Source organism: Hyperoodon ampullatus, assembly GCF_949752795.1.
Source record: "Hyperoodon ampullatus genome assembly, chromosome: 19".
NCBI classification, from domain to species: Eukaryota; Metazoa; Chordata; class Mammalia; order Artiodactyla; family Ziphiidae; genus Hyperoodon; species Hyperoodon ampullatus.
Window position 1 is genome coordinate 42,043,555 of NC_136932.1, and position 25,794 is coordinate 42,069,348.

At 48.8% G+C, this 25,794-nt stretch overlaps 1 protein-coding gene across 1 annotated transcript; it reads left to right on the forward strand.

Moving 5' to 3' along the window:
- Positions 1 to 1,635: 1,635 nt before the first annotated feature.
- Positions 1,636 to 25,220, forward strand: TRPV1 (transient receptor potential cation channel subfamily V member 1; the record flags this gene model as incomplete). Its single annotated transcript, XM_079726093.1, has 15 exons — positions 1,636 to 2,003; positions 2,762 to 2,916; positions 2,991 to 3,143; positions 3,521 to 3,661; positions 3,807 to 4,105; positions 4,970 to 5,149; positions 7,707 to 7,865; positions 9,145 to 9,240; positions 10,441 to 10,511; positions 13,366 to 13,531; positions 13,957 to 14,023; positions 16,887 to 17,209; positions 18,172 to 18,299; positions 18,911 to 19,026; positions 25,048 to 25,220. The coding sequence occupies 15 exons, from the start codon at positions 1,636 to 1,638 to the stop codon at positions 25,218 to 25,220; spliced, it is 2,595 nt and encodes an 864-aa protein (XP_079582219.1).
- Positions 25,221 to 25,794: the final 574 nt, after the last annotated feature.

A 25,794-nucleotide genomic window follows, 5' to 3' on the forward strand; every position in this document is an offset into this window, starting at 1 on the left:
TCCCAGTCCTCTCTGTGCCCCCAGCACAGGGCTGGGCACCCAGTAGCGTCAGCGGATGGGTGTTGAATGATGGGATGCACACATGGGTGTTGGTTGGAAGTGGGGCTTTCTGTGGCTGGGCATACTTCCTGCAGCAGGGTTTCCACCTAATGGATGAATCAGAGAAAGACTCAGGCCCTCCTGAATGCAGAACAACAGGCAGGAGTGGAAACGAGCCTGTAGTCATCGTCTGTCCTATTCACAGGATGCGAAATGGTAAGGCTGCCTCTTTTTCTGCGTGGATCTGGGCATCAGATCATAGCCGAGTTACTGTCACAGCCCAGCCACATGCTCTGAGTTTTCACTGCCTGAACTTTCACTTGAACATGCAGGCTTGAGAAGCCTCCCATTCCTTCAGTGGCTGTTTTCTGGAATCCAGCCACTGCCGGAACATGAATCTCTCTAACTTCCTATGGAAATGCGAGCCAGAAGGGTCTGTATCTGATCTCACTTCTTTCCCAGCACAGCTTTTTTTTTCGTAAAGACATGGATCTGGCTAGTGCCCTGCCCAGGTGGAGTTCACAGGGCAGGATGCAGAGATAACGGTGAAGCATAGAAATTGCTAGACTGCATGGTGGACGGTGCTAAGAGGGCTGTGAGGAGGGTTGAAATGAGCTGGGCCCCTCTGGAGGGGGAGGGGAGCAGCACGATCAACGCAGGGATTAGGGGACGTGGAGGAAGTGGCATCAGTGGGGAGGTGGCATCTGAGTGGTGGTGCGGTTTGGACAAGAGGAGGAGGAGGAAAAAGCACCCCATGTGGAGACACTGTGGAGGCCAAGGTCCCTGAGATGTGGGGCAGCGCTGGGTACCAGGGAGTGATGATGCCCAGTCGGGAGGGGAAGAGTAGGAAAAGCAGTTAAGAAAGAGTGGAAAACAGTATCAACACAAGTTTACAGCCATAGGTGCCGGCACCAGCTGCCAGTGTAACTCCAGGTGTTCAGGCCTAGAAGGCCCACCGACACTGCATCACTTAAAGTCTAAAAGTTCAGGGCCAGGATGCTTGAAATATACTAGTTTCACAAAGATGACAAAAAGTGCAAAAAATCCCCTGCAAACTCAACAGTTGCAGCAGCCAGGTCGAAGAGCAAAGGCAGGAGAGTGCATGGCTGATGGGGGACGACACACAGCACCCAAGGGCCCACGCAGCATGGAGTGTGAGTGCCGGTCTCAGTCTCTGCCAGCCACCTTGCTCCTGGGGACGCAGACTGCTCGGCTCTTTGGGGCTGAGCCATCCTCATCACTGAGTTCCTCCCCAAATGCACAGCCAGAGATTAGCCTCTCCTCCTGTTTCCCTTATTCTGATTTTGGAGGGAGGCTGAGCAGTGGTTATCATCCCTACTCTGCAGACAAGGCAACTGAGGCCCAGAGAAGAGGAGTGATCCATCCATCCTGATGGTTCCAAGCTGGGGGCTCATACATCCCTGGAGGCTGTTGGCCATGGGGCTGCTAGGCCTGCTCCCCCTGAGGCCTCTGGGGTGGGAGGTACAACACCCCTGAAAGCTTCCTTTCTGGAAGGCTGGGGGCAGGAGCTGTTGGACTTCTGGGCTGTCCTGCTTCACAGGGGCCTTTGCAACAAGGGCAGTGGGGGCTAGGGTCATGCAGCCCTCCAGCTGGGAGCAAACCCGATCTTGGTGGCTGCCCGCAGGCCGCCTCTTGGGCCACAGAGGATCTGGCAGGATGAAGAAATGGGGGAGCTCAGACTTACGGGAATCTCAGGACCTGTGTCAAGAGGACTCCTGCCCAGAGCCCCTAGATGCAGACCCTAACTCCAGGCCAGCTCCAGCCAAGCCCCACAGCTTCCCTGCGGCCAAGGGCCACAGCCGGCTCTTTGGAAAGGGTGATTCGGAGGACACATCCCTCATGGACTGCTCTTATGAGGAAGGTCAGCTGGCATCCTGCCCGGCCATCACAGTCAGCCCTGTTGTCACTGTCCAGAGGCCTGGGGATGGTCCCACCTGTGCCAGGTAAGCTGCATCTGGAGCTCAGCCTCCCTCTCTACCAGGAGCCTAACTGGCCCAGCTGGCTGAGGCCCCAGCCATGGAGACACAATGTGATACTCGAGTTTATGGGCTGAAGGTCATAGAGCTAGGGAGCTGGGGGGCCTCCAGAGGTCTCCTGGTCCAACGTCTGTACTCATAGGACCTTCGGGACATGTGGCCACACATGCTGGCATATATGCAGATCCTAGCTGCTGGCTGATCTCTGGGTCCAGGCTTAGAATGCTCACCAGCCCTAATCCTGAGGACTTTAAGTTGGAAGGCTCAAGCGCAGGATGCTTTTAGACAGAGTACAAAACAGTTCCAGTGAGAGTCCACCAGGCCTCCCACCTCCTCCGAAGCAGGACAGGGACTGCACAGGGCTGGATGACTGCTGTGGCCCTGTGAGGATGCTTTTTCACTTAGCAGAGGCCAGCCAAACCCCTGCCCTCCATCCCCTCCAGGCTCCCCCAGCCTCTGAGCAGGCAGAGAAGTGAGTGGCCTGGGTATTGGAGGAAGTGGAGGCTGCAGAGACTTTCTAGATGATGCCTACACACAGGGTGGGTACAGAACAGGGGTACACGCACCCCACTGTTCCCTGTTGCAGCCTGGACTGAGCGGTGGGTTTTGTACCATGTTTTTTCCCCTTTTGGTTTGCCTCGGGGTTTAGTTGTGCTCCCTGACAGGCTCTGAAGGCCTCAGGGCTGAGACCAGAGTATGAGACGAAGGTGTTTTCTGGTCCATAGGCAGCCATCCCAGGACTCTGCTGCCGAGAACCTCAAGCTCTATGACCGCAGGAAGATCTTCGAAGCAGTTGCTCAGAATGACTGTGAAGAGCTGGAGAGCCTGCTGCTCTTTCTGAAGAAGAGCAAGAAGCATCTCACGGACAGCGAATTCAAAGGTGGCCCGGAAGCCGCCAGGTGCCGGGAGCGGCCCCGCCGTGCTGCCTGCTCTGACCCCCACTTTGTCTTGCAGACCCGGACACAGGGAAGACCTGCCTGCTGAAAGCCATGCTCAACCTGCACAATGGGCAGAACGACACCATCCCCCTTCTCCTGGAGATCGCCCGGCAGACAGACAGCCTGAAGGAGCTGGTCAACGCCAGCTACACAGACAGCTACTACAAGGGTGAGGGAGGCCCGGGCTGGCATGGCTCTGCCCACAAGTTTGCCTGGAGCCAGGGGGGCACCGTCACGCCCGGGAAAGGCTCTGAGCTTCTTACTCCCTGTCCAGCCACTGAGTCGGGATCTCCTGGTCCTGGGGGTCCCTGCACCTTCCCCCACCCCCCATGGCTTGGTCCTCCTTACACTTGGGCCATTTTGATTCCTTCAGCTCCCAGTCTGGTGTTGCCTGTCTGGGGGTCTCTTCTCCTGCCTCAGGGCCTCCTTGGGCCTCCTTTGGTTGGGGGTCATGCCGCATGTTCTGCCCACGGCCACTCCCGGCACCCGCCCGGGCAGCCCCCACAGGACTACAAGCACAAAGCCAACAGCACGCGTCCTCCACAGGCCAGACGGCACTGCACATTGCCATCGAGAGACGGAACATGGCACTGGTGACCCTCCTGGTGGAGAACGGGGCCGACGTCCAGGCCGCGGCCAATGGGGACTTCTTTAAGAAAACCAAAGGGCGGCCTGGCTTCTATTTTGGTGGGGAGACCACGCGGTAGACACTTGGCTTTTTGATGATTGCTAAGGGGAGGTTTGAGGTGGAGACGGGGGGAGTTGGAGGCTGGGTGGTGCAAGGGCCAGTCTCTTCCTGGGGAAGCCCACCGCTTGCCTGTGTTGGCTGCAGGTGAGCTGCCCCTCTCCCTGGCTGCGTGCACCAACCAGCTGGGCACCGTGAAGTTCCTGCTGCAGAACTCCTGGCAGTCGGCCGACATCAGCGCCAGGGACTCGGTGGGCAACACTGTGCTGCACGCGCTGGTGGAGGTGGCTGACAACACGGCTGACAACACCAAGTTTGTGACGAGCATGTACAATGAGATTCTGATCCTGGGGGCCAGACTGCACCCTGCGCTGAAGCTGGAGGAGCTCACCAACAAGAAGGGGCTGACGCCGTTGGCTCTGGCCGCCAGGAGTGGGAAGATCGGGGTAGGGAGGGGGCATCATGCCTGAGCACGGGGTGCTGTGGGAGGGGCCTGCCTACCTTGCTAAGCTTCTGACATCGCCACTGCGCAGAGCCCTGGTGCTGCCCCACCAGCCTGTAGAGGGAGGGCAGGGGGTATCAGAGTCAGCCGGGGGAATTGTGAGACGCTGAGCAGAATTCATCAGCTCACACGTGGCCGTTTCTGATTTCCAACTCTGAGCATCACCGACAAGACACAGAATGGGGGTGGGGCGCTGGGGTCTGGGGATGGGGGTGGGTTGAGCTGAGGGTGAAATGGAAAGAGAAGCTGTTGGTGTTTTTTCATGGAAGATAGGACTTTTGGGTGATATGGGGTCCTGATGGGGTTGGGCAGGCCCAAGCCTGTGGATGATGTCAGGCCATGGAAGGCTGAAGGTGGGGCTGGGCAATTGGGAACTGGAGAGGAAGGGGCTTCTCAGTACCAGAGGGTTCTGGGAACTTGGCTCTGTTCATACTGAGTCTCTTAGGATGAGAACATTGGTTTTATAAACTTTATAAACTTGGTTTTATTTCTTGGATTTTATTTCCTTCTGGCTTGAGGTTTTCTAGAGTGGACCACTGCAGTCCTTCACTGTGAGGTGGGAGAAATGGGGGGCCAGGTGTGATCAGGTGATGGGTCCGACGTGGCTGCAGTTGGGGTCTGAGGCAGTGGGAAGTTGATCTTGATGGTGGTCAGGAGGCTGCTAGATGGGGGTGGGGCTCTCCTGGGGCTTGGGTGGGGTCTCCAATGGGCTGGGAAGCAGAATTATTCTTGGAGCAGAGCTGGTAGGGATGCAGCCTGTGCAGGGCCCCAGCCTGGCCTCTAACAGGCTCTTGTATCCCTGCGGCAGGTCCTGGCCTATATTCTCCAGAGGGAGATCCAGGAGCCCGAGTGCAGGCACCTGTCCAGGAAGTTCACCGAGTGGGCCTACGGGCCCGTGCACTCCTCACTGTACGACCTGTCCTGCATCGACACCTGTGAGAAGAACTCAGTGCTGGAGGTGATTGCCTACAGCAGCAGTGAGACGCCTGTGAGTGGGCTGAGGCTGGGACCCAGCCAGGAAGGGCTTCGGGTCTCACTGCACCCCAGCCCCTACTCCCACTCCCTAATCTGGCTCTGCCTGTCCTCCCATCAATGGAAACCTGCTACCCAGGGCCTACGCCCTGCGGTCTCATCTCCCCATTCATTCCCACCGAATTTCTTCCTGCATCATACAGTCAATATATGATAATATTCCCATAAAACTTAAATATTTCAAAAATACATAGACAAGAAAAGAATCCTCCTTTTCTACCATATAAAGACATGTAGCTTCATTTTGTTTATATAAATGGGATTATACTATATATAGTACAGAACAACCATGTTTTTCACTTAATGGCATGTTTCATTTTTAAAATTTTTAAATTTTTTATTTTGGCTGTGCTGCTCGGCTTGTGAGATCTTCCCCGACCAGGGATCGGACCCAGGCCCCCTTCAGTGGAAACGCGGAGTCCTAACCACTGGACCGCCAGGGAAGTCCCTGTAGATAGCTTTATATCAGCACATATGAGTCTGCTTTATTAAAAAAAAATTACTGCAATTATTCCATAGTAGGAATGGGGAGTAAATATCCACAGAATGACATTTGAGTTATTTTGTTGTTGTTTTTTTTCCTACTACAATGCTACCGGCCACTTGGCGTGGGTTTGAGAATTTTTCTATGAAGGACACCTGGAACTGGAATTGCTAAGTCAGAAAGTATGGCCTCCGAAAAGATTGCATGAATGCGCTTGCCCACCACCCATGGGTACACATCTACTTGTGTCCTTGCCAACCTGGGTATTACCAATCTATTTTTTTAACCTAGTTTAAGCCCATGGAGCCCAAAATGCTATCTCACTGATGTCTTAATTCTTGTTTTCTTGTTTACCATGAGGCTGAGAATTTTTTCATGTGTTTTCAACCATTCATATTTCTTTGGTAGATTTCCTGTTCATTGTCCTTTGCCATCTCTTCTACTGGACTGTTCGCCTTACTCATTTAGTGTGTAGATGCTCTCGTTATGAAATGAATTGATCCTTTCTCTATTGCACATGTTTCAGATATTTTATTTTTCTCCTAGTCTCTTGCAAACTTCATTTGCATCATTTGCTTATAAAAAGTTTTCATTTTGAGAGTCGCATTGGTTACACTTTTTCTTTCATAGCTTTTGTGACTTGTGTCTCGCTTTGGAAAGCCTTTTCCACTTCAAGATTGCACACACATCTTCCAATACTTATATTTAGTTCCTTTGTAGGTATTTTATGTTTGGCTTTTAAATTTATCAAGAATTGATTTTTGCGTAGGTGGGAGGTAGGTGTCTTACTTATTTTGTTTACAAATGAGGGTCCCAATGCCACTTAATGAAAAGTTTATCCTGCCACCACTGCTGTCCCACCTTTCTAAGGTGACAGATGCCCCAGGCCCTGAGGCTGACTTTGGGAGCTGTAGTCTGTGCTGTTGGTGATGATGGGCTGCCATGATGTCTCACAGGGCAGAGGCTGCATTTACAGGGGGCAGAATCCAGAAGAGGGAGGGGCCTGGCTTGCTCTGTTCTGTCCTGTCAGCTCCCACCTGGGCTGCCGTGCTGCATCTGGGCCTCTGACTCAGAATCCCTGACGTAAGTGTTCCCAGAGGGCTGGCCCAGGTAGGAAACAACCTCAGGAAGGACTGGGGTGTTTGGCCTAGAGTGGAGAAGGCTCTGCGGCCACGGCTGCCACCTGCACATCTCTGGAGGCTTTCAAGGGCTGGAATGCAGTGCTGGGGCCCCGAGTGCAGAGCGGGGACCACTGGTGGGAAGCAGAGAAGACCAGCTTTACTCCAGAGAGCAGAATTTCCCGACAAGCTTCTTGGGGCAGCAGAGAGCTTCCCATCCCCAAAGGTATTCAAGAAGACACTGAACATGGACCTTATTTGGGGAGCTCCAGCTTGGGTCAGAGTTGCACTCAATGGCCCAAAAAGGCTAGGATGACCTGATTTGGGCTCATCCACATCCTAGGAATACTTGAACTTTACAGAGAGCTCGTTGATGTGAGACTTCTGCCCCAAAGCAATACTTGTAATGGTGGAATCCCAGGCACGGGGCCCACTCACGGCAGGAAAGACTCTCTCGTTCCCTCCAGTCTCATGCATAGGTAATTGCCACTCCCACCTGGATAGCCTGTCTGACTCAGGGCCGGAAATGGGAGAATTAAGGAATTCAGAGGCCTCTCCCTCAGCAGCCTCATGCTAAGCTCTGCCTGGGCCAGCCTCTTCCCGACACTGTGGGAACAGCAAGGATGTAGGCTCTTGGGAGAGCGTGATTACAGAGTGGGCGTAGAATGTCGGGCGACACTGGCACGCTCTTGAGTGTCAGGGGCTCTTAGGGTCATGTGTCCAATTTCACCCCTTGTTCGCTGCACAACAGAGACACTGAGGCCCACAGGGTGGGCCACGTGGGGAGCCGGCCGTGACCCTCCGCTGCTGCCCGAGCTGAGGGCGTGGTCCTGCAGAGACGTGGGTGGGATGTGGTCCTGTGAGACGGGTCCGGGGTGGGGGTGAGCCTCACTCCTCTTTGCTCCCCTTAGAACCGCCATGACATGCTTTTAGTGGAGCCGCTCAACCGCCTTCTGCAGGACAAGTGGGACAGATTCGTCAAGCGCATCTTCTACTTCAACTTCTTCATCTACTGCCTGTATATGATCATCTTCACCACGGCCGCCTACTACAGGCCTGTGGAAGGCCGGGTGCGCCTGAGGCTCGGGCCTCTGCGGGGGACGAGGGGAGGGGGCGGGCGTTCCTATAAGACCCCAAGACCATGGGCCCAGGCCAGACCCTGGAGACATGGAAGAGTCACCTGGAGATCTTACGTCCCTGTGCTCAGTCCTCCCTCTCCTGGTCGTCTCACACCCCTCTCCTGTTCTCAGCCCCTCCTTTAGCCTCCGGGCTCTGAGAGGCCGAGCCTGTGGTCGCTGAGGTCCCTGACTGCAGAGGGGGAGTACTAGGTTAGAAAGGATGCAGGAACTGGGGCTCCAGAAGCAGCTCTCCGCTCGGCTGGGTGTCTTCAGGGCCCCAGGTGGCATCAGCCCTGAGCACATTGCCAGCCCTCTCACCTGCCGGCTTTTGTTCACTCACTTGCACATTATTCATTCCCTGGACATATACTCTGAGGGCTTCTTCTAAGCCAGGCCCTGGGTTATGCATCAGATTAATTTAAGACCAGACTTTTTCCGCTACCAGGAGCCATAGACTCCCTCAAGTTTCTGAACTGAGTCCTTTCCATTCAGTATCCAAGCACTTAACTTGCTGCCTTTATCTCCAGGTTGCCTTGCTTGTAAATTTGGTTGAAAGACTCAACTTCCTAGTTAGGTGAAACCCGGTGTCTATACAACTATTAAGGCCATCTAATGACTTTATTTTAAGAGAAAAGAAATATGTGCTAATGAGACAAGCTAGTGAACTAGTGCTTATGAAACATGGATGATACCCACTCTGGAAGGAAACCCACTCTGGAAAACTGTGGCTGAAACACAAGGACGACACACACACGTGCGTGCGTGCACACACGCGTGTGTGTGTGCATGTGTGCGTGTGTGTGATGTCTCTCCCTCCCCCATCCGTGGGGAACCTTGACAGTTCTGGGAGACCAGGGGTTCGCCATAGGCTGTGGGAACAGCAGGAAGCACATGACATTGGATCTGTAAGGGTGCCTCCACCTAATGCCACCACCGTCCTCCCAGCCAAGCAGAGCTCCAGGTTAGGACATCATCCAGGAGACAGCACAGTACAGTAAGGACACTCCTCTTAGCAGCTGGAAGCTGCCACTTTGGAAATCAGGTCCCACAGAGGGACTTCCTTGCAGGTGTCCCCATAATTATGCGTTGTCTTTATTTGTGTCTCTCTCCTGATGGAGGCTGAGCCTCTCCAGAAGGGGCTGGGTCTTAATCGCAGGGCTCTGTACCAGGTAAATGTTTGTTGGATGAATGAATGAGTGAATGGAATCACTAACTTCTCTGCCCTTTGCAGCCTCCCTTTAAGCTGAAACACACCGTTGGGGGCTATTTCCGAGTCACTGGAGAGATTCTTTCTGTAGCAGGGGGAGTCTACTTCTTTTTCCGAGGGGTAAGCATTCCTTCCAACTCCGTGAGTTTCCACTATCACCAAAACAACAAGTCAAGAGACTCACTCAGCCCTCATCCACTTTTTAATTCATCAGCCACATAATGGCCCTGATAGAGGAGCTTAGAGACGCACAGGTGAAGATGAGAACCCTCAGGCATTCACGGCTGTGGGAGGGTGCAGGTTTGCCCAGTGGGTCCCTGCAGACCCAGGGCAGTCATGCTTGAAGACAGGCAGTCAGGACTCCCCACTGAATGTAATATTTAATTACAGAGATAGAGTGAAAGCCTCTTAAGAGACAAGATCATGAGTAGTAGTTGTTTAATTAATTGAAACAGCCCATTAAAGCTCAGAATAATGAAAGAAATCTATATGTATACTGGAACCATTTTATTTTAACTAAAAAGTCAAACATGCATATTCCTTGGCCATTCTTCTAATATATGTGGAACCACTGTGGCACGTACGAAGGGACCTGAATGCAGAATTTGAGATTATTGTGATTTTTTTCCCTTAATCTTTTTGATCTAAGCTACACCTCTTTTTTTTTTTTTTTTCCAGTACCTCACCTTTAAGGAGTCTTTCCAAATCACTGGACTCTGTCTTCACAGAAACAACTGTTTCTGTTTATTTTCACCCTCCTAGTTTATATTATAGTAAAGTACAAAGCTGCAGTAGCAAGTGCAGTGGGCAAAAAGCATTATTGGTAAACAGGATTAACCAGTGGGAGGGCAAGGAAGGTGTGGGTGTCCTGGAGAGGAGCACGCACTGTGGGCATCAGTCAGAATGTTTTCGGGGAGTGGAGAGCACTGGTTTATCCTGGAGAGTTAGTTCGGTGGAGGATGGTTAAAGAATTTTTACTGTAATTCAAACTTCTTTAAGAAAATTAGGAAGAAAAAGTACAAATTAAAAAGAAGGGGAAAAAAATCACCCAATTCCATCATTCAAGTACAGCAATTAATAACATTTTGGTGGTTTTCCTTCCCATCTTTGCTTCTAGGTATAGCTGTAATTCCGCTCTATTTTTAAAAATCTTCCTGACCGAGTACATAACATTACCCCATTAGCCTGACCCATCCTGTTCCACTGTCTTCATTATCTTTGCTTTGATGCACTCCCATGGTCCATCGTGGCTCCATTTAGGAAGCATTCTGGGCGCTCACCATTTAACCTTTCCTGGGATCTTACTCTGTTTACCTGCAGATTCAATATTTCCTGCAGAGACGGCCATCACTGAAGACCTTATTTGTGGACAGCTACAGTGAGATGCTTTTGTAAGTGATACTGACTCTTATGCCTCTGTAGCAGATAGCATCTTTTGGCCATGAGACCTGGGGTTACAGCAATCAGCTCATTCTCACTCATTCTCTCACATCCGCTGGGCCTGGAACATAGTAGGGCTTCACAGACATGTTGAAAGAATGATGGAAGGCACCCAATAAACATCTGTTGGGTGAGAAATACTGAGGGTCCACTCTGTGCCAGGTATGTTCCAGGTGCTAGGGAATTTCTTTTAAATCTGGCACATCTGAAAATATTTCTACTATACCTTCACGTTTGATTGATAGCGAGGTTGGCTATAAAATTCTTTTAAAATTTTGAAGATATTTCTCCATTTTTTCTTTGCTTTCAATATTAAAGGTGACAAGTCCAAAGCCATTCTGATTCTGAATCCTCTTTTAAGACCTGTTTTGGTTTTTCTCTTTGTAAACCTATAGTATCTTCTGTTTATTCCTAGTGTTTGGAAACTTGATGTTTCTTAATGCAGATTTGTTTTTATCCAATGTTCTGGGTACTTAGTGGGCTCTTTCAATCTATACGTTTATGTCCTTTTTTTTTTGTATATTTTCTTGAATTATTTCTTGATCTCTCTTCTGGAACTCCTGTGATTTGTATATTGAACCTCCTGACCTTGTCCTGAACTAGTTCTTACATTTTTTCACTTGTGTTCTGTCTCTTTATTTTTGGCTCTTCTTTCTGGGAGGTTCAAATCAATTTTAATTTCCAGTCTTTCTATTGAGTTTATTATTTTTGATATCATGTTTTTAATTCCTAAGTGCTCTTTTAAAAAAATTCTATTTGTTCCCCCTCTTTTTTTAAAAAAAAATAAGTTTATTTATTTATTTATTTTTGGCTGCCTTGGGTCTTTGTTGCTGCACGCGGCTTTCTCTAGTTGTGGCGAGCCAGGGTTTCTCTTTTTTGCCGTGCGCGGGCTTCTCGTTGCGGTTGCTTCTCTTGTTGTGGAGCACAGGCTCTAGGCGTGCGGGCTTCAACAGTTGTGACTCACAAGCTCCAGAGCGCAGGCTCAGTAGTTGTGGTGCACGGGCCTAGTTGCTCTGTGGCATGTGGGATCCTCCTGGACCAGGGCTTGAACCCGTGTCCCCTGCACTGGCAGGTGGATTCTTAACCACTGCGCCACCAGGGAAGCTCCTATTTGTTCCCTTTTATAACACTTTATTCTTGTTTCATGGATGCAATATCTTCTTTTGTCCCTCTACGACTATTAAGATAGTTTTTGGTAATTTTTTTTCTTTTTGCATAGCTTTTGTTTCCTCCAAATTGTAGATTCCCATTTGCTTGTTTTGTTCTCTCTTTCATGTAGAGGCCATTCTCAGAATATTTGGAAATCTTTGACGTCTGCTCATGATTAAGAGTGGAGGACTGAAAAGCTGGTTGGAAGCTCTTAATGTGTGAATGGGGCTTATCAATTTTTAGCTGCATTATAGTCTGGTCTAGATAAACAATTCGTTGGAGAATGTCCAAAGTCAATCTGTTGCATCTTTTCAATCTTCTATCCGGAGGGAAGAAGTCTAGCTGCCAGCTTCCTGAGAGCTGAGTGGAGGAGAGGGCTTTACGTAATGTCTTGTATAGAAATCACATAATCTCCTGTTTTGGGTAAAATACCAATGCTTTCATGGGTGTCTGATGAAACCGGGTCCAAAGACCCTCCGTTTTATCTTCTTCAGAGACAACACCTCCACTGTTACTCACCTCAGGTCTTTCACCTCCCCTCCAAAGGTGCCTAAGCCTTTTGAGTTTCCTTGATGAAACGAGTTGGTTCTCAGGTTTCCCCACTATGGATTTGGATTTGGCTCTCTTGGGTCTGCTAGGTCAGTTTCCATTTGTTCACTACTTCCCAGCTTCCAGAATTCCTAGGTGGGGACTCCATTTGCCTGTGTCAGCTGGCATCAGTTCTTATTTTGGCCAAGGGTCTGCAGATGCCGAGGAATAGTTTTTCTTTGCAGCAGAACTCCAATTAACGAGCCAGTTTAGGGACACTAGTTTTCAGTACACTCACATCAGCACAGCGGTGACTTTTTGCTGGGTTCTCGCACAGAAATGGGAGGTTGGGTGGTCAGTGCAGGCTTCTGTATTAATGCAGCTGTTGGGCGGGCACTTCCGGGAAGAGGCCATGATGAACAAGGAGACCTGGGACGAATAAGTAAAGAAGGGACCACTGAGCAGACCCTGTCATAGGATCGTTGTAGGATACTGATCATAGGATCGTCCAGGCAATCCTCCAGCCTGTCCAGGGCTCTGACTAGGGCAGCCCTCACCAGACTAAAGAGTGAAAGGACATCTTCCCTGGCTCCTCTCCTGAGTTTGAGGGTGTGACCAGCAGACTCTACCTGTGGTTCTTTCAGGAGAGCACAGCCTGCCCTCCTCAGAGGCCTAGGCCTCCTAGGTTCTCTGTTGTCCGTGAGGCTATTGTTCCCAGGGACTGGGCAGGGAGGCTATTGGGGCTACAGCCTGTTTCTCAGCCTTTTTTCATTATTGCCTTTTTAGAAATTTTTTTTCTAATTGCCCCTCCCATGAAATCTCCTACTGCAAATATACTATATATACGTTTATGTACTGTATTTATATCTGTGTTTTGTGTGTAAAAAGGATAAGATTTTGCACATGCAACACCCCCTCCCCCCACCCCCCGAACCCATTTTTGCCTGTTGGGAGCGATACTCCTCCCACTGAGACTCATGGGCTAAAGGAGGGAGGACAGCCATCCCCAGCTCACCCGTGGCCTGGGGCTGTGCCTCTGAGGAGAGGTCCAGGCATCTGGGGTCTTGTCTGTGGGGGTGCAGGCCCCCCGGTGCCCACGGACAGGGCTTGCTGTCCCTCCCCCGTCAGCTTCGTGCAGTCGCTGTTCATGCTGGGGACTGTCGTGCTATACTTCTGCCACTGCAAGGAGTACGTGGCCTCCATGGTTTTCTCCCTGGCCATGGGCTGGACCAACATGCTCTACTACACCCGTGGCTTCCAGCAGATGGGCATCTATGCTGTCATGATTGAGAAGGTGGGTGCCGGTGCCAGAGCGGTTCTCCGCAGAGCCCGTTTACCTCCTGAGTCTGTGGGACCCGGTCCCACACACTCCATCCACCCTCTGTGCGTTGTCTGGGGAGGTGCTGCTTTAAGACCCACTTCTGCAGAGAATTCCCCAACAATGAGGCAATCTGGCCTTGACCCAGGTTTGGGGGGCTCCCCTGAAACTTGACCCGCCACATGCCAGGCCTCCCACCAGAAAAAGACCCATGGGTGGGGGGCGGCTGTGGTGACTCCCTCATGACACCTGAGCTGAAAACCACCAAGCCAAACCTACCTGTCTGTCCTCTGATTCCACTTGGGCTCAAGATGAACCCCCCAGGCCGACACAGTCCTGGCCCTTCCCTTGGTCCCTCCCGGGCCTTGATTTGCTTCTGACAAGCCTGCTCTCTCCTGCAGATGATCCTGAGAGACCTGTGTCGCTTCATGTTTGTTTACCTCGTTTTCTTATTTGGGTTTTCCACAGGTAACGGGCTTGGTCAGGGCTGGTGGGAGGCAGGGGGTCCCACTGACCTCAGCTTCCTGAGAACCCTGCAGGGCTGGGTGGGGAGAGGCCCACCGGGGTGTGTGTCTGCAGATGACAGAGCAGATGGACAGTGAATACAGTGAAATAATAGGAGAACTTAGAAATGGATTCATAAAAGATTTTAAGTCATTTTAGAGGTATGAAGTGCTGCTTACCTAGAGTATAACTGCATTTTGGCTTAATTAAACTTTTAAAAAATTTTGATGTTATTTCAGAAAACCCACAAGAATAGTACAAATAACTTCTCTATAGTCTTTACCCAGATTCCCCAAATTTTACCACATTTAAAAAATCACTTTCTCTCCCAGCTACACACACACACACACACACACACACACACACACACACACACACTACACCATACTTAAAAGAACAGAGTGAGTTGCAGACATGATCAGTCCTTTACCGTTAAATACTTCAGTGTGTATTTCCTAAAAACAAGAACATTCTCTTACATAAACACAACATAATAATCAAAATCAGGAAATTAATATCAATACAGGACTATTAACTAATTTCCAGCCTTATTCAAATTTCACCAATTGTCCTATAAATATCTTTTACAGAAATGAAAATCCCAGATCACACATTACATTCACTTGTCAAGTCTGTTTAGTCTCCTTCAGTTGGGAGCAGTTCCTCAAACTTTCCTTCTCTTTTGTGGTCTTAGCATTTTTATTGAGTAAAGGCAAGTTTTTACAATGCCTCTCAGTTTGGGTCTGTCTGATGTTCCCTCACAATTAGATTTAGGTATACATGTTTGGTCAGAATATCAGTGAAGTAATGTGTGTCTTCCTTATATCAGGAGTCCCATGATGTCTGTCTGTCCCATTTCTGGTGATAACTTTGTGGTTCTTTTTTTAGAATTGAAGTATAATTGATTTACAATATTGTGTTAGTTTCAGGTGTATAGCAAAGTGATTCTGTTACACATATATATGTATGTTTTTTCAGGTTATTTTCCATTATAGTTTATTACAAAATATCGAATATAGTTCCCTATGCTATACAGTATATCCTTGTTGCTTATCTATTTTATGTATAGCAGTTTGTATTTATTAATCCCATACTCCTAACTTATCCCTCCCCTCTTCCCTTTCCCCTTTGATAATGGTAAGTTGTGTTTTCTATGTCTGTGAGTCTGTTTCTGTTTTGCTTATAGATTCATTAATATTATTTTTTAGATTACACATATTAGTGGTACCACATACTATTTGTCTTTCTCTGTCTGACTTACTTCACTTAGTATGATATTCTCTAGGTACATCCATGTTGCTGAAAATGGCAATATTTCATTCTTTTTTATGGCTGAGTAATATACCATTGTATATATATATATACCACATCTTCTTTATCCATTCATCTGTCAATGGGCACTTAGGTTGCTTCCATGTCTTGGCTATTGTAAATAGTGATGCTATAAACATTGCAGTACATGTATGTTTTTGAGTTAGAACTTTTGTTTTTTCCAGATATATGCCCAGGAGTAGGATTCCTGGATCATATGGTAGCTCTATTTTTAGTTTTTTAAGGAAACTCAATACTGTTTTCCATAGTAGCTGCACCAATTTACATTCCCTCTGGTGATGTTAACTTTGGTTACTTGGTTTTGGTAGGTCTACCAGATTTATCCACTGTCAAGTTATTATCTTTCCCTTTGTAATTGATAAGTAATTTGTGAGGTCATGCTTTGAGACTGTAAATATCCTGTTTCTCATCAAACTTTCACCCAGTGGTTTTAGCATCCACTGATGGTTCCCACCTGAATCACCTGATCCTGTGATGGTTGCCAAATGATAATTTTCTAATTTATTCTTTCTACGTTTGTTAGCTGGCATTCTATTGTCTGGAAGAACTTTCCCTACAGTAATGTAATGGAAGGGGTTTCCATTCTCCTACAATGATTTATTTATTTACATCAGTAGGACCTCTTTGATTCTTTTTTTGTGTGTGTGTGGCTTCTCACTTTGTTAAGTGGGTTATAACACCTTACTATCATCATTTCTTTTCATGCTCAAATTCTCTGAGAAATGGTCATTAGGAGTCCCTTACAGCTGGCTCCTGTGCCCTCTTGACACACCACATCATTTTTTTAGCAACCGAGTCCTGCTTTGATCCCCATCTGAGTCCTACTGTTACATGGTTCACGTGGTATCCTGTCTGGGAGTGATGGACAGCTTTGACTGGAAGGGATCTGATAGGGATTAGTGTGGGCTCTGGCACTTGGTCTGAAAGCCCTGCATATCAGGAGCCACAGGAGGGGATAAGGCCAAGGGGGTTATGCAGTAACCATGGGGCACAACTGCTACAGAAGCTCTCGGGCTCTGGAGTACATCTCCCAAAGAAGAGTACAGAATGCAGCAAGAAGACATTCTGATCTGAGCTGCTTAGCCCCCATGGTTCTGGAATGGGCTGGCTCTGGGCTACCCTCTCAGGGGCACAGGCAGACAAAGGTGTGACTGAGAAAGTAGATGTGGACCCAGGGCTGACATGTAAGGTTAGGCAGCTTGTGCACTGCACAAATGTGGCTGTTTCACATTGTGCATATATATTTATATATTTATTTTAGCATTTTTTTCCCCTAGCAGATGATGATAAAATTTTTCTATTAATAAAACAGTATATTATGACAAACTGATAGTTCTGAAGAAGGGAGTGTTTTCAAAAACAAAAATCACACAAAGGTGCCTCATAGCCAAGCCAGAGTTCCTGCCGCAGACCCATCCGGGGGGTAGTGGGTGTGCATGCTGGGGAACCTGGGGTCTTGGCTTCCATCCAGCCACATGTCCCCCATGCCCTATAGCGGTGGTGACATTGATTGAGGATGGGAAGAATGACTCCGTGTCGGCTGAGTCGACGTCGCACAGGTGGCGAGGTCCTGGCTGCCGGCCATCCGACAGCTCCTACAACAGCCTGTACTCCACGTGTCTGGAGCTGTTCAAGTTCACCATCGGTATGGGAGACCTGGAGTTCACGGAGAACTATGACTTCAAGGCTGTCTTTGTCATCCTGTTACTGTCCTATGTGATTCTCACGTACATCCTCCTGCTCAACATGCTCATTGCCCTCATGGGTGAGACGGTCAACAAGATCGCACAGGAGAGCAAGAACATCTGGAAGCTGCAGGTGGGTGCTTTGTGGGGAGTGTGCAGCACAAAGGGGTCAGCTGCTCTGACTGCTGCTCAACACAGCTGGGTGCACGGACCCCTGCACGCTTTGGGGAGGGTGCAGAAAGCCTAGTCAGGCCACGCGCTCAGGCAGCAGCCTCTCCCTCAGTTGGCTCCCTCTGGCTCCTCCCACAGGGGTCCCTGCCCAGGGTCACCAGTGGGTGTTTGCAGACTCTGTGTCTGCTGTGGGCTGGGCAGTCCCTGTGAGGAGGAGATGGAGGGTTCAGCCCCACGGGGGTGCCTGTCGCAGAGGAACTCCATCTAGAGTGGGCCCCAGAGACCAGACTCGGGAAGCAGCTAATATGGGATGGGCCCTGAGAGCTGCATCTTTGAGACACCTGGTCTACATCTGCCTTTCCAACTAATAATAAAAGCGTCATTCTTATTAAGTAGCACTGGCTTTACACCAGGTACTGTTCCAAGTGTCTTACGTACATGCTCTCTTTAATCCTACAATAATGCTACCAAGAGGGCACTCTCACTCTCCCCGTTTTTGGATGAAGGCACGAGGCATAGAGAAGTTAGGTATCTGTGTCCAAGGTAACCAGTAAGTAGCCCAGCCAGGACATGGCACAGGCAGTCTCACCCCCGAGCTTCTGCTCTTAGCCACTACACTACGTTGCCCCTTTGTGAGCTCCTCAGGGGAAGAACTGGGGCTGGCACACTCCATCTAACTCACGGCTGCCCTGCCCAGACCCGGAAGGCACCAGCAGCGCCTGTGCAGGTCTGAGCTCCATCCGTGGACTGTGCACCCACCTGGCTGTGGGAACCAGCCTGGTGCAGAGGGTTCTGGAGGTCCGGCTCGGAGGCACAGGGACGGGGAGAGACCCTGCAGACGCCGATCTTGGCAGGTGGCACTGGCAGCCAGGGATGGCTCCTGGATGAACCCTCTGCCCCTCTGCCTTTTGTGTCGTCCTGCAGAGAGCCATCACCATCCTGGACACGGAGAAGAGCTTCCTTAAGTGTATGAGGAAGGCCTTTCGCTCAGGCAAGCTGCTGCAGGTGGGGTACACAGCTGATGGCAAGGACGACTACAGGTGGTGTTTCAGGTAATTCCCAGGCACGAATCAAAGCTTGGGGAACTTGGGGGCTAAGCTGTGGATATTGGGGCCGACCCAGAATCAGCTGTGGGTACAGAGGCCTAACTCAGGGCTCACCTGTGGGCCTGGGGATTCACCCAGAGCCAGCTGTGGGTACAGGGGCCATTCCAGGGCTTAGCATGGGTATGGAGGACCCACCTGGAACCAGCTGTAGGAACATAAGCCTTTCTCAGGGTCTCTTGGGCCCAGTCATGAACATAAAGGACTCTCCCAAGGCAGCTCTAGGTACAGGGGCTGCCCTAGGGTTTGACTGTGGGCATAGGGGCCCCACCATAGATCCCAGATGGTGGGACCCAGACATGAAATACTGGTAAATGAGGTGTCCAGAAGGGGTCACCTAGCGATCAGGGTCAGAACCGGGAATCCAATCTTTAAAGTTCCTGGGCCCCACAGTGTGGTGAGAGAACTCATCTTCAGGGGTGGTGTCCAAAAGGCAGGCCCCTGTGGGCCCTCCTCTCGCCAGCTGTGTCTCCCCATCCTGGTCTATGGGTGTGGCCTGCGGGGCTGGGAAGCTGGCCGTGGACCACCAGCTCCTGCTCCCTCACCTCCTCCCCTTGCAGGGTGGACGAGGTGAACTGGACCACCTGGAACACCAACGTGGGCATCATCAATGAAGACCCGGGCAACTGTGAGGGCATCAAACGCACCCTGAGCTTCTCCCTGCGGTCGGGCCGAGGTGAGGGGAAGGTGGGCAGTTGAAGCCTTGGGGTCCCCCACTCCTGGGGCAGCCCCAGGTGTCAGCCACCCACATAGTCATGGGCGCTCCCGTGCTCTCTTGCACGCCTGCACAGCCCGCTGCTCCGTGTGCCCGTGCCCGCTGGCTCTGCACGCCCCCCTGGTTGTCAGTGCCCCAGAGGAAGCCGTCAGCCCATGTCCAGCCTCCCTGTGGGTGCCCTGTCTCCTCTTCCCCAGTCCTCACACCCAGCGTCTGCCCTCAGCTCCGTGAGGCTTACGGACACAAACAGGGACTCTCACCCGGCCCAACACATCCAGGCAGGCGGAGGAGGGAAGAGTGTGGGAGGAAAAAATGTACACCTTGAACAGAGGAGCCCTGTGGAAAATCACTACCAAAAAAAGTCCTTTCATCATTAATGGTAAACATTTTAACAGTGGACATGAAATGAAAGGTCCAATGGAAGATATTTACCTAAAAATGAGGCAAACCTAGTCTTATATTGAACACATTTTGAGTTATAATTACAACCCTGCACTAAGTCTGTTTTTCTTTTTTTTTTTTAAGTTGTGGTAAAATATATATAACATGAAATTTGCCATTTCAATCATTTTTTTAAAAGTGTACAATTTGGTGGCATTAATTATATCCACAGTGTTGTGTAAGCAGCACCCTTACCTATTTCCAAAGTGTTTTCATTATTCCAAACAGAAACTCTGTACCCATTCAGCAGTTATCTCCATTTCACCCTCCTCCCAGCCCCTGGTAACCTCTATTCTACTTTCTGTCTCTATGAATTTCCCTATTCTAGGTACTTCATATAAGAGGAATCACACAATATTTGTCCTTTTGTGTCTGACTCGATAATGCTCCATTGAATGTATATACCATATTTTATTTATCCATTCATCTGTTCACTGACATTAGGATTGTTTTCACCTTTTAGCCTAGTGTGAATAATCCTGTGAACACTAGTGTACAAGATTCTTTTTGATTTCCAAATATCCAGTCTTTGGGTGGTAGTAGAACTGCTGGATCATGTGGTAATTCTAGGTTTAACTTTTTTGAGGAACTGCCAAACTGTTTTCCAAAGCAGCTGAGTCATTTTACATTCCAACCAGCAACGTACCAGGGTTTCGTATCCTCACCTACACTTGTTATTTCCTGTTTTCGTTTTGATTATAGCCATCCTAATAGATGTGAAGTAGTATCTCATTGATTTACATTTCTATAATGACTAATGATTTTGAACATCTTTTCATGTGCTTATTTGCCATCTATAGATATTCTTTGGAGAAATGCCTATTCAAGCCCTTTGCCCATTAAAAAATTTTTTTAAATTGTTGAGCTATAGGAGTTCTTTGTATCTTCCGGATATTAATTCTTTATCAGGTATATGATTTGCCAATATTTTCTCCTATTCTGTGAGTTGCCCTTTGATGTACAAAATGTTTATTTTGATGAAGCCCAATTTATCTATTATTTTCCATTGTTGCCTATTCTTTTGGGGTAATATCCAATAAATCATTGTCAAATCCAATGTCAGGAAGATTGCCCCCTCTATTGTTTTTGTTTTTTTTTTAAGAGTTTTGTAGTTTTAGCTCCCTAACATTTTTAAGTTGCTATAAACCTTGGACTGTTTCCCAGAGTTCTGACTGCATTGGTTCTAAAGTTTCTGCCTTTTTAAAAAATGTTTTTGTGGAGGCATGGGTGTTTGGAGCTGCCTACTTTGCCAATTTGCTGATGTTGCTAATTCTTTTTTTTTCTTTAATTTTTAAAAACAAATTTATTTATTTTATTCATTTATTTTTGGCTGCGTTGGGTCTTGGTTGCTGTGTGCAGGCTTTCTCTGGTTGCGGCGAGCGGGGGCTACTCTTCGTTGCGGCGCACAGGCTTCTCATTTTGGTGACTTCTCTTGTTGCAGAGCATGGGCTCTGGGAATGTAGGCTTCAGTAGTTGTGGCATGCAGGCTCAGTAGTTGTGGCTCGCAGGCTCTAGAGCACAGGCTCAGTAGTTGTGACGCACGGGCTTAGTTGCTCCGCGACATGTGGGATCTTCCCGGACCACGGCTCGAAACCGTGTTCCCTGCATTGGCAGGCAGATTCTTAACCACTGTGCCACCAGGGAAGCCCAAGGTTGCTAATTCTTAAATGAACAAATGAATCACATGTTGATAGTTTTTTTTTTTTTTTTTTGGCTCGTTCGGGGAAAGGGCATGATTCCTCAGGCAAACTTGCCTGTTAGCATGACACTGCATGTTTGATATTGCTTCATAGAGAAGCTCATTTTTTAAATTTTCACAAACTTTAAAAAGTATACTTTATTGAGATGTAATTTACATACAATAAAATGCACACATTTTAAATGCACAGTCTGATAAGTTTTGACAAATGTGCACACTCAGGCAACCACTACCCCACTCAAGATACAGAACATTTCCATCACCCCAGAGAGACCCTCATGTCCCTTTGTAGTCAATTCCACCCTCCCCATCCCAGGTAACTATCTAATTTCTATCAATATAGATTAGTTTTATATCAGCTTTTGTTTACCTGAAAATGTTGATTTCATCTTCATGTTTGAAGGTTATTTTCATTGGATATAGAATTCTAGGTTAACAGGGATTTTTTGTTGTTGTTGTTTTTAATTTTAACACTTAAACTATGATCCTCTGCTGTCCTCTGGCCTCCATTGTTTCTGATGAAAATTCACCCGTAATTTGCATTTTGCTGTTCTTCTGTCTGTAGTGTGTCTCCCCACCCTCCCCCCGCCCCCACCCCCACCCCCAGCCCCGGCTGCTTTCAAAACATTCTCTTCATCTTTGGTTTTCAGCAGTTTGACTAAGATATGCTTAGTTATGGTTTTCTTTGGTTTTATCCTGCTTGGGGTTTGCTGAGCTTCTTGGATCTGTACATCAATATGTTTGGAAACTATATACACTTTGCTTTAGTCTCCCTATCTGCTCCTTTTACATGCATGTTAGACCATTTGATATTGTCCTGTGGGTTTCTGAGGCTTTGTTCATTTCTCCTCAATTTTTTTCTATTTCTCAAATTTGATAATTTCTATTGATCTGTCTCCAAATTCATTGACACTTTCCTCAGTCATCTTTAAACTGCTATTAAGCCCATCCAGTGAATATTACATTTCAAGTGTTAGGCTATTGGTTATAGAATTTCTATTTGGTTCTTTTTTTTTTTGGTTCTTTTTTTTATAGGTGCCATTTCTCTCCTGAGATTCCTTAGCTGTTCCCTCATTAAGTTTATGTTTTCCTTTGGTTCTTCGAACATATTTATAATAACTGCTTTTGATTGTCCACCTACTACATCTGCTAAATCCAACATTTGAGCCATCTTAGGGTCAGTTTCTATTGACTGGTTTTTTCCTGGCTGTGAGTCACATTTTCTTGTTTCTTGTATGTGTAGTAACTTTAAATTTTATACTGGGCATTGTAATAATATGTTGTAGAGACGGTTGATTGAATTTTTATCCTAGTTGGCAGTTCAGTTACTGATGAATCACCTTGAACTTGTGTAGGCTTAGTTTTAACCTTTATTGTGGTAGATCTGTGGAAATGCCAAGGTATTTGCCAATCCCACCAAACTTGTAGGACTCAACCTCCAAACTGTTTCCACTATGGATCTTGTCGGGGCTTGGTCTGAGGCTTTTTAGGGTGAGTCTTGAGTAGATCTTACTTTAGTGCATGTACAGTAAGTAAGGTATTTCTGTTATTTTAGCTTGATCCTCAGAGTAGAAAAAGGGTGGTGAGGAGGTCTCTCCACTGGCTGGGCTGGACCTCCAATATCCCTCAGTACGGCTCAACTTCTGGTGTCTCTGTCCCACTTTCAACCCCATAGCAGCCACTGTCTGAGAAGCCTGTGCAAGTACAGCCCAACTGTCAGCCCAGGACTTGGGGGGACCCCACCCCAAAGACTTCCGGACCTCTATCCCTACAGCTCCCTTCCTCCTCTTCTCCTGCACCCTGTCCCACAGATTCTAGCTGCTTCGGCTGCTCAAAATTCTGCTCCCTTCTTCCTTAGCTCAGAGGCACTGCCACACTCTGCTTAGACTCCAGCTCACTGCACTGTAGTCTGAGAACTTGTCCCTAAGCAATACGTTAGGGCGATCACAGGGCTCACCCTGTGAATTTCACTTCTCTCAGCAATTGCAGCTTCTCAGTCTGTTGTCTTATGCCTGAAGACATTTGCTACATGTATTTTGTCCAGTTTTATGATTGTTTATAGCAGGATGGCTAGCCCAGTACTAGACACTCCATCAGAGCTGGAAGTGGAAATCAATTTTATTAAGAGGCTTACTTTTGGAAAACTACTCAAGGGCTTCATCAGTGTTCCCAAGGGCCTCCTGCAGTCCTATACTTTCCCCACAAGTTTCATTAGAAGCAGTCCCCGTGTCATGTCATAATACTTATTATCTCTTTTTCGGTTGTTAACTGGTCCAGCTTCACCACAGAGCCATTCAAAGATGGCTTTGCAAGTGATTTGAGTAGTTTTCCAACGTTGCTCTTATTGATTTCATGAAACCACACACCTTTTTATGAGTTTGCTGTTTCACTTTGCAGTTGATTTGCATTGTGTTTGCATGACATTGTTGGCTGTTTGAGGCATCGCACATTCACTGTGCTATTAATAAAGACATTGATCCAGTGGCAGGGATACACACACACTCATGTTACTTGGGGAGGGGTAAGGAGATGGTTAGAGGATCCCTGGTTTCACACCTATGCTTAATTAGGGAGTATTTCCTGAGGATTTTGCTTTCCTATACAACCTCGTAACAGTGGAAACTCCCGTAATGAATAGTCAGATTATTCAGGTAACAAGGAACTCTCCCCACCCACATAGCATGAGTGATTGGGAAGGGGTGAGGGAACGCAAGAGAAAGGGCAGGGAGGAAAGTGGTCAGTAGCTGAGCTACGGAGAGCACGTGAGGGGGACCTTCGTATCAGGACTGTGGGAAGAGGGCACTGGGAGCCCCATGCCTTCTCTGAGGGCCCAGGGACTGGACCTGGGCCGAGCGGTCTCTGAGGGGGGGATGGTATCCCCACCATCCATCCAGCCAGAAGATGGTGTCTTCAGTGAGCACCTGGCCTGTCTCCCCGTGGAGGCTTCCTGTTCTAAGCCTTCCCTGAAACATCCTCCTGGTGCTCGTATCAGGCTATGGTGGACGGGGGCAGGCCAGTGTCAGCCTGCGGGTCCGGGGGAAACCCAAGGCCTGGAGAATTCAGCTGGGAGGTCACAATGGGCCCAGCCTCCCATATTCCTGATGCCTTTGAGATGTGACCAGTGCAGGACACTGGCAGAGGAGCCTGAATTGTGGCGTGAGGGCGAAAGGTGTGAATTTAGGCTGGTTTTCTAGAAAGATCAGACCCAAGATGGCCAGGCAGAAGGCTTGGCTGACCAGGGCTCTGGCAAGTGGAAGGAGAGCATGTACAGCTGTTCCTCTTGGCTGTCACTTCTCTGAGGTTGCTGGGGGGAGGGAGGGGCTGGAGATCGCTATGGGGGTGACAGTGGGTCCTCCTCAGGGGCTTCCTGGGATTTCAGGCCACACATGAGAGCCCACTTCAAGGCCCAGTGTCACCATGGTTCCCTTGGCATTGTTCCCAATCTGCTATTCCCTGGTGGGGCCTGAACCCCAAATCCTCATTCTTTGGCTGGTGTTCATCACCCAGCAGCTGACCTGGTGTGGAGCCGCTCCCAGGGCAGCCCCAGCATTGCTCTCCCTCCCACATGGGCAGGGAGGAAACCGAGGCTGAGAGCAGCAAGCACCTGACAATCCTGAGGCCACAAGCAAGTCAGGGTGGGGTCGAGAAGGAGAATTTAGGAGCTGCCAGAGCAGATGAGGCTCCTTGATCAGGTGAGGAAAGAGGAAATGGCACTGATCCCTGTGTTCCAGAAGCACCGATGTGCTTGTGCCCCCTTTTATCTGGAGGGTGGTAATGCCAGCAAACGACTGTTTGGTATCATTTTGCTGCTTCCAAGGCAGTAATAGTATTTCATCTTTCAGCTGCAGGGAGGAACTGGAAGAACTTTGCCCTGGTTCCCCTCTTAAGAGATGCAAGTACTCGAGAAAGACACCCTGCCCAGCCTGAGGAAGTTCATCTGAAGCACTTCGCGGGGTCCCTCAAGCCAGAAGATGCCGATGTCGTCAAGGATTCTGCTGCTTTAGGGGAGAAGTGAGGGACCACACAGGGTGCTCTCAACCCTGTGGGCCTTAGGAAAGCCCACTGTCTCCGGTAGGAAGGTGTGTAGGGGCCACCAGTGATGTCTCAGCAGCCTGGCCCTACCAGCACCCTCCTCGCAGGCCCTTTCCTAGACCGCACGGAACAAGCTGCGGGAGGCATTGCCGGATGCACGGGTTGAGATAGTCACGCAACCCTCACTGTCCCCAACTGACTCTCCTAACACAAAAGGATATTGCTTTCTGGTTTTTACTGACTTTATCAAACATGGCGAATGAGAAATCGCCACGTGCATGTATGCGATGCCCCAGTTTCCTTTGATTTTATATTCCTGGGAGTAAAAGGCAGCGAAGCCCAGGGAAATACCTTTTAGAACAAAACACTTCTTTGAGATAGAATGCCGAAGCCCTTGTCTATTCTGTGCTTAATATCTCCCCTGTCCAGAGTGTTCTGGAGGTGACGATGGTTGCTCCTCCGAGAAGGTGGGGGAACCTGGCCCCATTCCCAGCTCTGCCAGAATCAGGTGTTTCCGGAGTGACTCCCTCCTTCTGTGTGATCCATCACAGTTCCAA